Source organism: Sinohyriopsis cumingii, chromosome 13 (assembly GCF_028554795.1).
Source record: "Sinohyriopsis cumingii isolate HCF-2022 chromosome 13, ASM2855479v2, whole genome shotgun sequence".
NCBI classification, from domain to species: Eukaryota; Metazoa; Mollusca; class Bivalvia; order Unionida; family Unionidae; genus Sinohyriopsis; species Sinohyriopsis cumingii.
Window position 1 is genome coordinate 56815326 of NC_142973.1, and position 19171 is coordinate 56834496.

At 35.2% G+C, this 19171-nt stretch overlaps 1 protein-coding gene across 3 annotated transcripts in view; it reads left to right on the plus strand.

Moving 5' to 3' along the window:
• Window positions 1-19171, plus strand: part of LOC149785627 (putative RNA-binding protein 46) — a 136010-nt gene that overhangs the window by 66296 nt on the left and 50543 nt on the right. For all 3 annotated transcript variants that reach the window (XM_089979444.1, XM_089979446.1, XM_089979445.1), the window contains one exon: window positions 17565-17647. In XM_089979444.1, the coding sequence (XP_089835570.1) occupies window positions 17565-17647 (83 nt within the window). The remainder of the gene's footprint in view (window positions 1-17564; window positions 17648-19171) is intronic.

Below are 19171 nucleotides of genomic sequence, written 5' to 3' on the forward strand. Positions count from 1 at the left end.
GTCCCCCACCAGTCAATAATGTTGGCAATAAGATTTTGATCAAACTTGCGATGTGTGTTTCTATCATCAGGTCCTTATACTGTTTCATTAACGAGTAAGATAGATGCATATTAATGAAGTTTATCTTGCATCAGATTGACTGAGCTTGTTAACACTAATGAGTATGTGTGATTTGGATTTTTAACATAGCTTTAGCAATTTTTCAGTCATATCGCTACGATGTCTGCAGTGTGATAGTTTTATAGTGACGTCTAGCACTGGGGCATCATGCCACAGACGTGTAGCATGATGTCCCACCCAGTCACATTATCCTGACACCAGGCCGACCAGTCCTAACACTAACCTCATAATGCTGAGCACCAAGCGAGGCAGCTGTTAGTACCATTTTTGTAAGTCTTTGGTATGACTCTGTCGGGGATTGTACCCAAGACCTCCTGCATCCGAGACAGACACTCTAACCACTAGGCCACCAAAGTGGTGGTAACACTAATGAAGCTACATTTTTGATTTTTTAGAATTATTATCATCAAGATTTTGGATGACCTCATGTATGAGCTAGTATTGGGAACGGAAAAAAGCTGCCTTCTTGACATCCTCTAAGGAAGAATTATTAGGGTAGGCCCACAAGATAGAAAAAGGTCTTAAACCTCAAGGGCTTTTAGTTTCATAGAGCGGTCTCGATCAGTGAGGGACTGATATGCTCTTTTGATTGTGGTGACAAACTACCAGGAGATAATGTCAGCCTAAATGTCTGTGGAGCCCTTTGGAAGGAGGAAGAGGCGATTCCTATCATTTTTTTTTTTTTTGCTTTGGAGGTATCGCGATAGAAGCAAAGAGTATGCATGGGCCGTAAGAGTATATCTTGATCACCCCTGGCACAGATTTGACTGAGACTGGGGATCTCTTTAGGCAGAACAGCAACCAAGGGTAATTTATTTTTAGTGAGAAATCCTAGTTGGCAAAGAAGGGAAAGGGAAGCATAATCAGCGGATTAAAGACATGATGAATGCTATGCTCACAATTTTGAGAAAATAAATCATATTCCTGTCAATTTCATGCAGACAATCTTGATGAAAGGTCGTTGAAGTTTGCTGGGCTGGCTAGTAAGCGGCTACCCCATGCCAACATGAAATGGTGTTGGCGAATTCCAACTTTTCTATAGGGAATGGACTTTGACCCTACACTACAACATAAATGTCCAAATATCAAAAATGGGGTGACCTGGGTCAGAGGAAATTCGGATTACTAGCGGAGCAGTCCTCGGAAAGCTTTGACACATACTAAATGAAGTAGGTGAGGATAGGTTGAAGTACAAAGCTTTGGTTATGAGTAACCAGGTTTTCTGCTCCCAGGCATCAATTATTTTGATGGGAAGACATGTCCAGGCTCCAGTAGAAATACCCACTTTGGCTAATCAGCATCGATTTGGGGAGGTTTGCTGGGCCACGTTGAGCAATGTACCTGGCAGAAGATGCAAGGGGTCTCAATGTTGAAGGAGGGACAGACCACTCTCTGTGTTGCTGAATGATATTTTGGCATAGTGAAAACGTGATATTTCCTCAGTTGTGGATGAATGGGGGAGAAGTAAGAGGTCTGGTTGTGTTGATAGCCCAGAGATCTTTTCCAAAATAGAAAGGATCTTTTTGGACTGTGTGGTTGGGGGTATGTCGGGGGGTAAATTACCTCTTCTTCCTCTGCCAACTGCAAGGAAGGGGTTAACCTGAGAGGATTCATTGTTGCTGCTTCTGTCTCAAACTCGTTGAACTCATTCGGCCCCGATCCCGTCTGTAGGCGTGATCCGGTTTCTGCATTCATTGGCCGATCCCGCCTGTAGTCGTGAATTGTTTGCTGCATTCAGTGGCCAATCCCGTCTCCAGGCGTGATGAATGTGTGTTAGATACAACGTCTCTGATTGGTTAGAAATGGTTTATTCCAAGAACTAAACAACTATTAAACCAATCAGAAATGATTTTACTTTCATTTGTGGAAATTTGAATTGTTCAGAAGCAAAAGGCTAAAGTTTGAGAGCAGTTTAACTACACGTGTTCTGTGCATGAAAAATCGTAAATGATGGCGGACGGAATAGTGATTTTTGATGAGAGCAAAAATGTGGAGTTTCTCGGGTTTGATCTTAAAAATAACGAGCAAGTTGAGGAAAGATATGTTCAGCAGTTGAATATTTTGTGAGATTTAGATTTGGACATAGAAGTTTTTGAGATTGAATCATCCGAAGATGATGACGGAGTTCTTGTGGATAAACGTTGCACATAAGTTTGTAAATACTGTATAAATAAGTTGTGAAAGACTTCGACAAATAGGGAAAACATTAATCAATGTGTCGACAAATTCATTTGAAATAAATGGTGAAAATTTTGTGGATTTTGTTTGGATATAAGAAGAGAAATTAAGGTAAGAGTGAATGCATGTGCACGATGTTTTCAAACAGCTTTGTGCTTCTGAGGTATATCAGCAGAGATACTGAAAACAGTGCTGGGGTCGAATGAGTTAAGTCAATGAGGATAGAGAGGGCATTGTCATCATCGTAGTCTAGTACACTCCGAGTCAGAGAATGACTGGGTATCACTATGTCCCTTGATGGAGGGGGTATAGGAACTCTCTGCAACATGGTCCATTGTTAAGCATGAGTTCTAGCGGGAGATGAGAAAGCCTTTTTATCCTGGATGGTGTTGCACCTTTAGCCTTTGGAGTGGAGACCACCTGGTGGGTAGGTGATAGTGGGACACAAGCTGCAGCATCACCTTGACTTTAAGGGCAGGATCCAGTAGCCCATGGGGGGCATAATGGACCAAGGATCCTGAGGTGGAGGATCCCACATCCCATAAGGATTCATTGGTATAATCGGGAAGGGAGGGACACCTATGTGATCCCCATCCCTAGCCTGACTCCTGTGAGTAGACTCTTAATTCCTTTACGGGATGGGATGGTAGAGGGGGAAGAAGGGGGAACTTGAACAGCACCCTGCCCCCATACCATGATTCTGAAGAGTTGTTACAGTAGGAGAAGATATTTTCTTCAACTGATTTATAACTCTCTGCATGATAGGTGTGATGCCTCACCTTCCCAAACAGGAGGGAGCGTCACACCATCTGAAGCATGAGATGCATTGTGGTGCTCAGCCTCCCTAATGGTAGGGCGTAACTCACTGTCACAGTAATCTACCTCACCAATAGGAGGTAGCAACATACAACCTGAGGCATACTCACTGTTTGGAACCCAAGAATTGTTCATCTTCTCCTCCCTATTTGGGGATGTTGATCAACTTGAACGTCCTTATCCTCCTACTGAAGGGGCTTCACTGGCTGCTGAAGATGTTGGTCGCAGCAATTGAGACCTGAAAGAAAATCCAGAAAAAAATCAGAAAATGACAGTGGGGAAGGTTCCACTGCCCTCGATATGTACTGCTGGAATCTACTAGATTCCAAGTTCTAGAAGGCCTCAGTTTGCAAAAGGTCAACAATTTTTTTGTGTGCACTTTAAGCACTTTATTCAGTCTTTGTGAATATCCAAAGGGCCCTTTTTGTGGCCACAATGCCCCACAGACTATCCTGACATTATACTGTAATAAAGAAATAAACAGTCACATTAAATCACTTGTTCACCACTAAACTCGGCTGATTGTATGCAGTGTGATACCCTCTGCACCCCTTTGTATGTTCTGAGAACACTATGTTCCCATACAAAATAATTAGGCAGATTCCACCTGGAACTTAAGCAGACTCCAGGCGGAATCTGCCTAAAATGTTAAAAATCTGGTTAATACAAAGGCGGACATGGAAAATTTGAGAAGTCAAAGATGAATCCATCTAAGAGTCCGTCTAACTCTAAAATGGACTTTTGTCAAATTCCTGCTATAAATACATCTTTAGGCATAATTTTGGACTTGGTTGATTTTCCACCCGCCATGTAAGTGGAATTAGGAACTTAGTCACTGGTATCTATTATATGAAAGGAGGAATCTGGACTTCGTTTATTTTCTAACCAACATCTAGGCGGAATGAAGAACTTAGTCATTTACATCAGTTAAAGAAGGCATAATTAGGACTTAGCTTTTGTGTGTCTCTAAAGTTAAATGTCCGAAAATATAGTGATATTTTGTGATTGTAATATCACTGACAGTTCAATAAAAATATAAATAAGATATAATAAAATTTATTGTTTTTGGTACAATTTGAATGATTTTCAGCAGCATTTATATTTCCTGTTTCTGATAGCTGTACATTTTTATTGTTTATTTTGGGCACAATTTATAACTTCTTTCCACAGCTTTCCTTGTTAAATTTCTTTTTCAAATTTGTTGTTGTTGTTGTTGTTGTATTTTTGTTTAACTTCAGTTGGATTTAACTGCCCTCGAACAAGTTTTCATCTTGTTTTCCGTTTTAAAACGTATTTTCGCTTTTTTCCTGACTTGAATTTCCTCAGTATGGACCCATTTTTTAATATCGTCTCCGAAACGTTTTTTTTAAATAATGCTCTTTCCGGTCCCATTCAACAACGAGCTTTCAAATAAATATTTGTTCCATTTATTGTTTAACAGAGGATCGTTGTATAAAGCTTTCTGATTGGTCAACATTTTGTAATTGCCCAATGAATCGTCGCGTAACAGAAACTGATGGAAAAAGAGCATGTCTACTAAACATGGCGATTCGAATTTTCGAGCGGGACGAGAGATTGAATAACCATTTAAAAAATGCGCGGCAATGAGAATACCCTGAACGCAAATTTGATGGGAACATAACTGGTCAATCTATATGAAAACTGAACGCCAGGACAAGCATTTTGCTTTTTGTGCCATAAAGAGCTTTACCGTAGCGGCTAACGTGCTAAATAGGACAAGGAATTGAATCGGGAAGATTTCAAAGTAATATACAACTCCAAACTGATTAACTTCAGAATTTAAGGAGGGACAACATGTAGATCACTGGTGGGAATTGTTGCCAGATATCCATGTCTATCAAAGATAGTCATATCTTTGCGGAATTTTCTTGGCTGAAAAGTAGAATCTACTTTCAATCTCGTGAGGCATTATTGTGTATATTATCAAAATATTCTTGGTGTGTTGGAATTTAATGTAAAATAAGAGTTATTATATCATGATAAACATTTGTCACAGCTGCTTTTGGAACAAGGACTAACTTGAGAGACCAAAACAGCATCATAGTTTGTGCAATCAAAAATCCAGTCTACAGTACAAGTGACATAAGGCAGGCTTCTAGCTTTTCTTCTTCTCATAATCAAATTGTCTCAAATGGATGCTTTTCTGTAATTTTGCATTATTTTCACGGCTGAATTTTTCTATGCAGATTAATATTTTATATTTTATATATGTTAAATGTGTTCACAGATGCCTGTGCATATGTTCCAGGCTTGATACTTTGATTTTTAAAACCACTTAATTATTTAGTGTCGGATACTTCGTATCATGTTGTAATATACTGTATATGTTGTACATCACAGATAGAAGGCCTCAAGGTAGATTAGTTCTGTAACTAATTGAATTACCTTCTCTAAAAAAAAGTCATTATTATTATTATTATTATTTTTATTAGTTTTAACTCCCATTTCTCTTGGATGTCATTTAATTACAACATCAGTATAATTGTTTTCATGCACACTTAAATATCACCTTGGTTAATAAAGTCCTGTTTAATTCATATCCACTATTTCTTTGAAACATGCTGAAATGTCTGAAACACTAAAAAAAAACTTCAGTAAAATACTATATAATGATCAAAATTTTAGTGAAATCTTACAAAAGTTTTAGTCAATTTTTTTGTGAAACCTCACAAATATTTCAAAGAAATTTGAGTGAGACCTCAACATAATTTCAATGAAAGTTTTGGTCAAAATATGTGTGAAATCTCACCAAACTTTAAAGTGAAATGAAAAATACTAAGTGATGCCATGTTGGATTAGATTTTGTATGCAAGAAAGAAAATGGCATTGCCCCTTAGGACAAGTAAAACCTAAATCTTATTTGATAATGTCTGTCAAAATAAAATGTATGATCCATTTTAAATATTACTGTGAATATTTATCATTGATTCCCAATAATATCTAAAAATCATTAGGCAGTTTAATACATAATAGAAATCTGAAGTATATTTTTTATGGTTTAGGCAGAAAATGCTTAAAAAACCCCATCTGAAATCTGCCTTGACAATTTCATTATTGGATGGGGTTTTTGCAGGTATTTCCATGTAATTAGGCAGAAATAAAGATTCCGCCTAGTAACGGTAATTTCAAGCAATATTCCACCCTGAATCTGCCTAAAAGTGATAATAAAGGGAATCTAGGCTAAATATGCGGAATAAACAAATTCCACCTAGTAGGCAGAATAAACTAATTCCGCCAAGTAGGTGGAATAAACAAATTCCACTTAGTAATAGACGGACTAATTTGCATATTTAGGGCTGTATTCCACCCAGAATCTGCCCTGAACCCACCTAAAATTTATGATAAGTGGAATCGAGGCTTTAAGGGAAATCCGCTTTAAAATTCCACCTGGAATCTGGTTAAAGTCAGGGCGGAAGTTTTCGTACAGGTTGTCACTGCAAACTCGCCTGGTTCTCTACAGTGTTGTACTTTGTGTACCCTGTGTATGCCAATGCATGAAGTAAACAATAGAGTTGACCTTATTGAAATTACCTGTATTTCCTATAGAAAAATAAGATATTTCACCCATGAACTTTGTTTATTAATGCAAAATGCAAATACATGTCAAAGCAATTGTGGGCAAACAGAAAAGTATGCAACATGAAATTGAAGACAGAGGAAATAATGTCTTCAGCATAGGCAGGGCCAGCTGTTATTTTCCTTTGAACACAGGGACTTACCCATACCACAGTGTGTATTTGTAATTACCCATACTACAGTGTGTATAAGTAATGAGCATGTGCCCTACCCAGAGGGATGGAACATGAGGTAGCCTCAGAGGCCCTTTAAAGAACTAAGTTCTAAATTGCGAAAAGGTTAACATGCACGTTTTTTCCCTTAATAACATGGAATGGACAGTTGTAACACTAGGTTGAATTAAAACATCAGAAGGAGACCGCTTTTATATGCGGTATCATTTACAGGGATAATTTCTCTGCTGATGAATTTGGCAAACATCCACACAGTATGGCATCTGTGAAAAGAAATAACACCTTCTGCACGCGACCATGCAACATACAGTGTTGTGCATCCCACTGACCTTTCTCCACTCTGGGGGAGAATGTATTCACATTGGATGGTGAGTTTTTGGCATGAAAATATATTCTCTATGCAATAGCAACAGGATAGATAATTGCTGATATTAAAATGAGTTACAGCCCTTCCATTATTAGACACATACCCTTATGAATATGTTGGTCTTTGGAGCAATTCATCCTTTTTCAAGGCCTCTTACCATTCCTGGGTAGGATTTAAAATGAAGTTTTCCATTTTAATTAACATTCTAAAGCTGGTTTGATTTCACTGTGTGAAATACAAAAATTGGGCTACGAAGGTTCCAAAATAAAATGAATTTAAATTTCAAAACTTAAGTTTCTCTCAATTTTTATCTCGGACAAACCCCCAATTTGTTACGACTCTATGGTCACAAATTAAGTAACAGAAAGAAGCAAAACGAAAAAGTTTTATTAAACTTAACCCTGGAATTGCAGAAGTCATATATTTATGGATAACGTCACTTGGCTTTGTTTAAGGGAACCATATATTTGTGGTCAGACGTCACCTAGCTCTGTGTGCACAATACAGTTACATCTTCAGATGTCCAATCTAGGAAAATCATTAATTGTGTGATAGCATATGTAATTATCTCGAAAATCACGGTCTGCATCACTATAACAGAACATCAGTGAAACAAATATTCAAACCGACTTATTTGCTCAGGAGTCTCTGTTGTCAACAGTGGACATTGATGTAAACAATATGGTGGCTTTTAAGTAGTTGCATGACACACGGTACTAATGGTATGGAAAAATAGGAACCAGCCTGGAAATGTGTGAACATAAAATAGAGTATATATGGGTTTGGCTGACCAGGATTGCTTAATAATCAAAGTTATGTTTTAGTAAAAAGAATGTTAAGAGCTTATCCTAGTTGTAAGTGAACAAAAACAGAGACATTGTATTATTGGTAGAATTTCAGTCCTTTAACGGTGTTGAGTTTGTAACACACATTACTAAAATTAGCGGCTGATTCTTTGGTGCGGAATTGAAAGCACATGTTTCAAACACATGCAGGTCCAGAAAATGCTGCGGCTCATATCCTTTCCTGTACACAGAAGCTGACGTCCAGGTTTCATCTATACTGATAATATAGGTTTGATCATGAGCACTCAAAAGTTTTAAGTTATTGAATTTTTAATATCATGATGTTCGCATAGGTTTACTATGGGAACTGAATTAGTACCATGAGTCCTGCAGTCTCGCAGCTGTCTCATACCCAGTTGGCGCTGATTACTGTATATATGTATGGGATAGTCCAAATTAGAATAAAGATTGTAAGGGTTTTGTGGGGAGGAATAAATAGCAATACGCAGAGTTTTCCAAATTTGAGAATTAATTATCTGCGGGAATATATCACGTGTTCGCATGTTGATATATAAGTGCTGTAGCATAGCCATCCCATTTAGTAACAACTTAATGTTCCACTACATCAGCTTAAACTCTATATAGTAGCTAAGTTTATCAACGAGTTTGTCATGTGCAGAGCCTTTTCTTACATTTGGTGATGCATTGCAGTGTCAGGAGTGAGAACTACTAGCCTGAAAGGGACCAATCGTTCGTTTTGGTGGGGGTGAGGGTGGTGTCTAGTGTCAACACCAACATACTCCGTCCTTGCCTTTCATTTTTAAAAAAAAAAAAATCACATTATTTCTATTGCATTATAAAGTTCATTTTGCTCAGCTTCTCTCTCATTAATCGGGTTGAAAAAGACATGGAAGAGAGAGATAGATTCACTTCTTAATTTAACAGTCTAACGACATCAGTGTGAAATGGATGTTACTTTGGAATCTAATAATCAAGACCTTCATGCAGTATCTGAACTTTCGACATGGTAGAAATTTTTTTTTTTTTACTTTCTCCTCGTCAGTTCGTTTTGTTTCATTTTAATTGAGCTGGTTTTCGAGGTAGGCCAATGAACATAAAAAGCTTGATCACCTTTGTTTTCCCACAAATGTTTGACAACGTATAAGTTAAGAATGTTAGATTGTTGCCGAGAAATTTTATTTCAGATATTTTTGACAAGTTGCAATTATTAATTATCATTGAAAACCTCACAACTCTTGCTCTATTATTTATAATCAATGATAAATATTTGTTAATTTTTGGTAATAAAGACTTTCAGGCCTCTCAAATGCATAGCTCCACTCAACTAGCTACGATGTCGTAGCCTCAACTTGATTGTGTTGTGGTTGAGGCTACGAACTGATCCCATATCATGTAATGGAGCAAAAAATTTCATCACTAAAGTCAGAAAAACAAACAGTGTAGAAATCAACTACATAAGTATAATCATGTTGTGAAAGAAGTTTGGCTTATTTTGAATTTATTATGCCCTTACACGATCAAATAAATTGGCATGGTTACTCTAACCTTATACTGTCCGCCATGACAGATAACGCGAGACTCTCGCCGTGACCCCTTTTCTACTTTAGGCTTGCCAAAACATGTCTTGGATATTCTACGCTATATTATTATCAATCAAGTGCGAATAATCGCTTGTTGGTGGGTTTCAAAGTTGCCGATAAACCATATTTACTTTTAATGCGCAGAATTTCTGACCCAAACGGCGCCAAATTTTTACTACGATTTGTTTACATTTCCAAATAAGGCGTCAATGTCCTTATATGGCACACAAACAAACGAGGCTGAGAACGGAAGTAATCATTATTTGAAATAATATGGTGGACGATCTAAACGAAAATATCGGCTAAGAAAAGGTAAACGAGATTTTACAACTATTTCTACAATGATTTTCGATACTTCCGGTATTAGATAAGAGGACTACTCAGTTTATTGGATTATATGCAAGGAATATGTTTAAAGTGTTATTATTAGGCTAAAAGAGCGCCGGGTGTGAATCACACCGGCTTGCTCCATTAACACGTATGTGCTCATGTTAGTACCCTATCCACGAGGTACGAGTAAGGGTACTAATATTAGTACTACACTCAACAAGAATACCTGATCACCAAATATCATTATCATACATGTGTACCAGACCACAAGAGCTGTCCAGTTTTTCAAATTCCATCTAGGTGTTCATACTGTTGTATATTTCTGCTTCTCTTGGCGGTAAAGATCAAAGAGCTATCTTGGTAGCACACTGACATTTTTGGCTGCTTCATTACCATATATAACCAAAAATTGGTACACTACTCTATTGTGTCGTGAAGACCCAAACTAATGGCTGTGATAATATTGCTCTACCTGATGATATTGGTATGTCACTGACGGTTGTGGAAATGAATAATTTTTATTTAAAAAGAGAGGATCAGAAAGGACCCAAAACATAGAATAAAAATATTAGAACAGTGAAGTATGAGAAAGCGCTCTGGCACAACCCATGCAAGTTACCACCAAAAAATAATTAAGGAAAACGAACAAAAATATACAATATGAGAAAGCGCACAGCACAACCCATCCAAGCTACCCCAAAAGTACCGTATTTTCCGGCGTATAAGTCGATACTTTTTGACTTGAAAGTTCGGTCTTCGTCTTATACTCCGAATCGACTTATATATGGATTGTGTCATTGAAATTGCATCAACTTATATATGGATTACAGTATCCGGTATGCTATTGACATTGCTCTATAATCGGCATAATCGAAAACAGGTCACATAGAAGTACAAATTCATGTTAAATTACTATGTCAATAAATTGTCATAAACTAATATGACTGCGTTTATATTTGTAAGTTTTGTCATTATTTATTTTGCATTCTGCGTGTTTTTTCTTATTTCTCAAACATAAAATAAAAGAAAACAATTTACCGTACCGGTAAAAACTTCACCGGGCCGCATAACACACTTACAGTCTATACTCTATAATGTACTGTACTAATTCAAAGCATATTGTTTGTTCCTAAAAAAAAAGATATGAAATAACTGGTCCATTAATATTTGATTTTCCAGTATAATGTTGGACACATGTGAGCAATTACCGGCATAGCTTTTTGATTGATCCAATTGATCCTACAAAGGGATGTAATCCATATTAACTTGAGCGTTCTATGAATATTTATAAAATAATGTAGATCATGCATTCTACTGAATCCCCCAAATCATATGTTTCTAATTGTATTTGACAAAGTTTCTCAAATAAATTAGGTTTAAACTACACTAAAATCAGATATATAGATGGACTACCAGTACTCATAGATCATCAGTGATCCATGATTTTTAGTTTCGCAATTCAGTTTAAAGCAAATTGTAATGTCAACACTTCACCTATATTCATTCTTAACCAGCTGACGATTCGGTGTCTCTCTTTGATTATACCGGTTGTTGATAAATTGGTCTTTGGTTTCCAACAACAATCAAAATCAGTTGCCGCAATTGTTTAGACCTTGATATTGGCTTTAGCTACCGATACTAGTTACCATATTGCCGGTACCCCATTGTTCTTTATCATTAATCCGCATCAATTACGCTACCCGTTTTTAATATCAATGGGATTAAGTACAACAGGAAATGATGCCCACTCCCTTCTCTAGATGTAAATAATGAATTTAGCCATGGGCATTGTTTTCATTGCTATAGTACGGGCACATTTTAATGAGTTCGGTATATTTTGATCAATCTTTTCAGTCATAATCATTCATATAAATATCCCCGTACAAATCATACAACTTATCTCACAACGCCTCCCGTCAAATCACGCAAGTCTTACACAGTGGCTTTTAAGCTGGAACTTGTAAAGTTCTCATCTGTTGAATCTTGCACTCAAGACTGTTTCAACTGGAAGGAATAATCATAGCATGCACAGCCACGTGGCTCTTGTTACAATGGATATCATAATTAAAACAAATATGGTTTAAACTAAACTAAAATCAGATATATTGTGAGTGCGCGAGTGCTCGTGTGTGTGCGCACGAGAGAGAGAGAGAGTGAGAGATGAAAAAAATTGTCCATGTACAAGATCGTTCTTTTATTCAGGGCGGTTTTTATTTGTAGCTTTTGCAAAGAAAAAAAAAAGACTATTTTCAATTACCTGACGATTGTGATAATCCTCATGTATTACGAGCCTACTATATTCCATTATCAATAAACACCTCTAAATCAACAATTCATTCTTGTTTTAATTATGATGTACACTCTCACAACAACCACATGGCTATGCAGTGTTATTTACACGGTAATTAAACATGCTTAGTGCTTTGGCTATAATTGAAACCAGATTGAGGGCAAGAATCGACAGAATAGGTCAAATCAGCGAGGCTGCCAGTAGGGAAATGAGGCTTTTTTTAGGGAAATGAAAATCTGTCAACATTTTATTGAAGTCATTGTCCATACAAAATTTGTTATAAGGACAAGAGATCATACCCATTACTTTGTATTCGAACTCGCCGATAAAGATAATAGTGGGGTATATCATTGAATAGATTAGTAATAAAATGTTAATTATATCCAAGTCCAAACAGAACAAACACTTAAAAAATAGTATGTGTGTGTGTGTATATATATATATATATATATATATATATATATATATATGAATCGATTTAACGGAGTCCATGACTTTAAAACTTACGATAGAAAATGACAAGTTTGTATAAGTTACGTTCGTAACTACAGGTAATAAAATGAACTACAACATGGATGTGCTTTCAATTATAATAAAACAAGCATGGACTGTTTATTCAGCTGTGTCAATTGATAACAAAATATAGCAGTTCAGAAGTAAAATCACAAGCATGTTAGCATCGGTAATGCAATTTCACGATTGCTGGTAATATGGAATATCATACAACGATACCATCAATATTCATGCAACCGGAAGTTACTAGTATAAAATACAAAGCCAAGTTATTGACCTGGCCTCGTCTTATATTCCGAATCGACTTATATATGGACGAAGGATGGAAAATTTACAAAATTGGTCAATTCGACTTATACTCCGCATCAACTTGTAGGCCGGAAAATACGGTACTTATTTAAAGAAAACAAACGAAAAATCAAAAACTATAACGAATAGCATCCACCTTGGACAAATACATTAAACCTACGAGAACAGTTACAGTTAGGCCAAACTATAATGATAGCTGAACATTATAAGATATATTAAAAATGAGAATTAAAACAACTTAGTTGTAAAGCAAGTTATTCAAAAACTATATTTGCTGTCATGTATTAAATAATGCATTAATTATAAAAGCTATTGAAGAAATCAAATTCAGTCTGCATGTTAATAGATAGTAAAGGAAAGTTATGATGTACATAAGGTTTAGTAATGAAGCTGGCAAAAAGAAAAGTTTATGTTGTCTGAGTTTAGAAATAACACTAAAAGTCATTAATTCCATGTGTGAAATCCTAACTTTTTTAAACAGTATTTCTTTATTTTGAAAGAAAATTTTATATTTGTTTCATTTACATGATGTGATGAAAAAAATAGTCTACTGCAGTCGATAACAAACCTGCAGATTATTGCAACCATCAGTAATTGCTGATAGAGATGTTTACATAAAAATCAATAAGACATCTGCCTTTCAACAATTTTCAGATGAGATAACTTGTTTTCTGTTAGTTTGACTTCATTGCATAAAAAGTATTCTCTTTACCCTAAAACGTGACAAATATAATTGCTCTACAATTATGATAATTATTATTTTACCTTCATAATTAAATGAATTTGATAACATTGAGTTCTTTGAACAATGAATGCTGTATTTAGTTGGATTAAAGATTCTGCCAACAATATTATTTTAAAGTCTTTTAAACCTTTCAAAAACTAACATTACTTTTTGGTTGCTATGGCAACCAAAGTAAATTTATAATTATTTATCATTTTCACTATGATTAGTATTTGTTCCTTATCAGTGAACTATATAAGCAAATTGAATTATGTTTTATATGGAGAAATTTGTTGAAAAATAACTACGTAAATATTGCACCACGTAAATATTGCACCATCTAAATATTGTGCCATACTGAAATGTAGAGACATGTTTGAAAGTAAAGTTTTAATTACATGAATCTAGGATAGGGCTAAATGTAATGAATGGAAGATGTGTAATATTTAGAAACAAATTAACTGTCCATGTACACATTCAGAATAACTATATTTGATGGAAAAGTATACACTATATTTGATTTCTTTTTTTTTCTGGTAAAAAGTTACTTTTCCACCCATTTTCTCTGTTTGGTTGCTATGGTAACCATGAACACATATCAGTCTCACTGACATTTTTAGTGTTTGCAATCTGCATGTATATATGCATCACTTTGTACAATTTCACAGCAATCTGATTATAAATGCTACTTTTATAGTTATATGGATTTGGCTCAAAAAGTCTGTACTGTTCTGAAACAATTCAGCATACACAGAGAGGGCAGTTAGAAACAAATCAGCACTGGTTTCAGGGTCATCCCACAACAATACAGCACTAGCAGGTTAATTTAATTCTCTATTTCATAAATGAAAATGTGAAAGGAACTTACAGTATTATGAAGTGAATCCAAACCAATCCTTATAAAAGTCAATGAAAGTCCTAAATGAACAAAAAGTTTCCTCTAAATTTCAAAACTGGGAGTGTACTGGCATTCTCCAGAATTCCTTTGAATTAATTAACGCAGTTCCAGAATAATATTATCCAAATTTCGATTTCCACTGAACAGTTCAAATGTTTTCCCTCTCTAATAATATCTATGTACAACATAAAACACGTCTGCAGACATGCCAGGAACACAAGAAGTGAGAATGATTCCAAAATCAGAGTGAATCTGATTGCTTAATTCTCTCCTTATATACACTGTAAATTGCAACTACTTTAAAATAGACCCCGCATGACATTATTCACTTCACATTTTACAATGACTTTGCCTGTTCACATGACCCAGCCCAACCAATGGGAAGTTACTGAATTTTACCAGAAACTTCAAAACCCCATCAGCCAATGAGAAATTAAGCGAATGGCACCATAAAGTATTATGATAAAGATTATTTTTAAAAATTGTCAACACATATGTAAGCATCTTTTCATAGATGCTGTGTAACTACTATGCTCTCAAGATACTCAGATCACATAGGCAAAATTAACTAAAGATACTCTGTACGAGTTACAGCCATGAATTTTTTAATGTAAAAATTAGATAAAATCATGTACCAGAAGATACAAGATAACTAAATATTCATCACACTGACAAATGATTCCAGAAATCTAGACCAGTGCATTGAAAGGCAAGCTCTCGGGTATAATGAATATATCACTGTTATGAGCCCGTGCTCTTAAAATAAGTAACAGAAAAGAGTGAAAAGCAACAAGCTTTGTAAAATTCAACATTTAACTTATTTCCTTAGAATGCAAAGTGAAAATGAGAAAAAGAACTTGAGGTATTGCAAATTTAATCCCAAAATAATCCTAGATTTACAGACACAAGTCCTAATAATTTAAAGTCCTGAATGAAATTTAGTAGAAGTCCAAATTAAATCTAAAGCTGAAGGTGTTGATATGTGTCGGTTGTAACCTGTATAATGCTGATGTGTCAACAATCTTTAGTTGAATCACATTAACATAATTCCAGGTTTGAATTCACTATAAATTCCATTGAATATCTGTCCAAGAATGTTATCAGAGCACTTTTGTATTTCCAGAGAAAATAATCACTTGAATTAAGTAATTTGTAGAAATAAATTCTAGCCCAAAATGAATTACTGGAGAGAACAAGTAATACAACTTGAATTGTGCTAGATCTCTAAGCATGAATGAAAATCTTTTTACTAACAAGATTATATTGTCTTACACCTGACCTCGGGTCACAATTTACATTTTCTTAAAAAACCTATTACCTAATGGAAAACTACCTTCTAGAAAGTTCTCTGTTTCCAAAATAAAATGTTACTTATTATTAGAAAGTCTTGCTAAAATTAAATATTTTAACCTGGACTGTGTCAGGTAGACACAGTGAATCCTAACCTTGAATCACCGTGTCTACCAAGATCCAAATAAACATACTTCTGTTAATAATGATCCTGATATTAAACCCAAGCACAAAGAGAATATTTTAGCTTAGTATTAGCTGTTTAAAGAATTTTTATTAAAAAAATCAATAATTCAGGTCAAGCAGAAAATAAACTTGGTTGTGGACAAAGTCAAGTCCAACTTACAATGTTACATTACAGTAGCATATAATGAAATAAAAGAATTTGAAAATAAATAACAAACAATGCAAATTCAATATGCATAACAATCACAGTGATTACATTTTGTAAGCCTTCCTACTATTCTGCCTGGCAAGTAGTCTGTGTCTCTAAAAAGGATGATGGCCTTTGATGTGGGAACAGACGGTGACTGTTCTTCAAGTTATGGAATTTTTAAACATGGATAAGGCAAGGTAAGTTGCAAAATAGTGATGGGTGAGTATTACATCATTAAAACTAGTTTTATTAACCCCCTCCCTAAACACATTTTGAAGAACATTGTTTTTGGAAGTTCATTGATCAATTTTTTTGGATAGCTTGCACTTTGGGTAATTAAAGAAATTTGTTGGACATTATGACAGCAGTTAATCATTACTATTAAATTTATTTTACTTTGATCAGATACATCGATGTAAATGTAACATCTCATTTGCTGACTGTAAATGACATAAGCCCAAGTTTTACGCTTTGTTGACTCTCTTGTAATGCAGACATTTCTCACTGATGTAACGCTTGAACACTTGATAGGAATGGGTGTTCTGCTATCTTTTTTAACTATGTTCTTGACCGTCATTGGGGCATTTTGTGTTCAAGAAAAGGCAGAACTTTGCACAATGAGACTGACTTTTAGTCATCAAGATGTTATGGCAGAAGCATTGTGCTAACTACTTTGGGCAAAATTCTTCAAATTAAATTTGCATAAAATATGCAAATACACTGCTTGCGTATAGGCCAATTGTAAAATTTGGTGCAAACCCCATTGGGAGTCTTGTTGTCCAAGTTAAGCTTACAGGTAAGTAATTTTGGTTTCTCACATTTTCCTTTAACTTCTGCAACTTGAGAGCTCTTCAAGATAAATGGATCAAACTGTTTTATTGTCACTAAAAATTGAGTTCTATCTTCATTGTCGTGTCAATATTTTCATCTATTTGTAACTTGAAAGCTGCTTGAGCTATAGGGACTTGCCCTTCACATGTGATAGCATCTTACACATATCACAGACAGGGCTGTATTTCCATAGTCAAGGTTACTGATAATTTTGTTTTGCACTTTAGCTCAAATGCCTTTCAAGATAAAGCCATTGAAATGTGGTATCTTAAGGGGTCTGGCTAGTAATTCAACAGCTATGTCACAAAGATCTCAGATTTCATCATTGTGTACTTTTTTTAAAACTGAATTTGCTTCTCTTTTCAGGCTTTGGGTTATGGCCTTTCTTTTAATGACTCTGGGACAGTGTACAACCAGTTCTATGGTCCAGTGCAACCAGTTATGGGCAGGTAATAAGTTTTCAGTTGTATTATCTATATTTTCACGCAATTCAGAAATTCATTTATGCCAAAATTCAGAGGAGATAAAATGGTATGTTAGAGATTAATCAGAAAAACATCAGATTAAAAGCTGGAACTAAGAATTCAATACACAGTGCCCACAAATTCACAAGCCATTTTAAATGTTCATTGTGTATAATTATTATTATTATTAATATTATTATTAACAAAAATATGAAATTTCAGACTTAAATGATAAGTCTGCTTGGAAAGCAGTAAGTGAAGTTATACATGTATAATCAACATGTTACAAGAATCACTATAATAACACCTACTATAATAATATTAATAATAACAATAATAATAATAATGCTTTATTTATAGAGGGTGAATCATTAGTCAAGGTCTATTCTCCCTTGAAGCCCTCTTAAGGAGAGTATAACAATTCACATTATATGAAGATAGCAATAATTGCTGTTTATTTTAACATGTTTAATATTAAAATGCTAAATTCCATTATCTGTTAGAAGCACATATATGCTCATGATAATATCTTCTTAAATACTCTAATATTTTCAGGAGATTTTACATGTAGTGGAAGCTTGTTCCACAGAACTGTACCAGAGTATTGGAAGTTCTTTTTAAATTGCTCTGTTCTTGGTTTTGGTGCTAGAAGGTTTCCATGTGATATTGATCTCAACTGGTATTGTGTTGAAAAAAGGCCTGAATAAGTCCTGAAGATACTCTGATACAGTTCCATGTAGACATTTATATAAAAGAACTGCCACATGAAAATCTATACTGTAAACCATTTGAGTTCTGTAAATAATGCTTTTGAGGGATGATCAATAGATGCATCTAAAATTATGCATACTGCTCGTTTCTGAAGTTTATAAATCCTGTCAAGCTCAGATTTAGCACAGTTTCCCCATACATTTGAACAATAATCCATTGTTGGAAGAATATGCGACTTGTAGTATGGATTTCGAGTTTCCATAAGTAAATATTTCTTGATTCTGCTGAGTAGGGCAATTTTGGATGAAAGTGTTTTACAAAGCTTATCAATATGGTCATTCCATAATAAATTATTATCTACAGACACACCTACAAGCTTTTTATGTTTGACATTTTCTAATGGATGATTATTTATTACAAGAGATAGTTCTGGGTTCCCTGACTTATGTAGCTTTTGTGATGTCCCCAAAATCGTACATTTTGTTTTACTTTCATTATACCATCCTATTTTGTTGTGCCCAGTTTTGGACTCTAATAAGGCAGAGATCTCAGAAATGCTTAATTACGTGTATTTGGATGCCAATTTTTGATTTGGGATGCAGAAATCACTGAGGTGGGAGTCCTCCGTACTCATGTAATAGGTGTGCAACAAAATTCAAAGACTTGCCAGTCCTGCTTCAGCCACCTGCTTTGTGGGAAAATGTGTTGATCAATTAGCAGTGCTGATATTTACAATGACAGAATTCAGTGACTGAAAGACCCCTTGATGTACATACATGTTGCCATTTTATAAGAGTA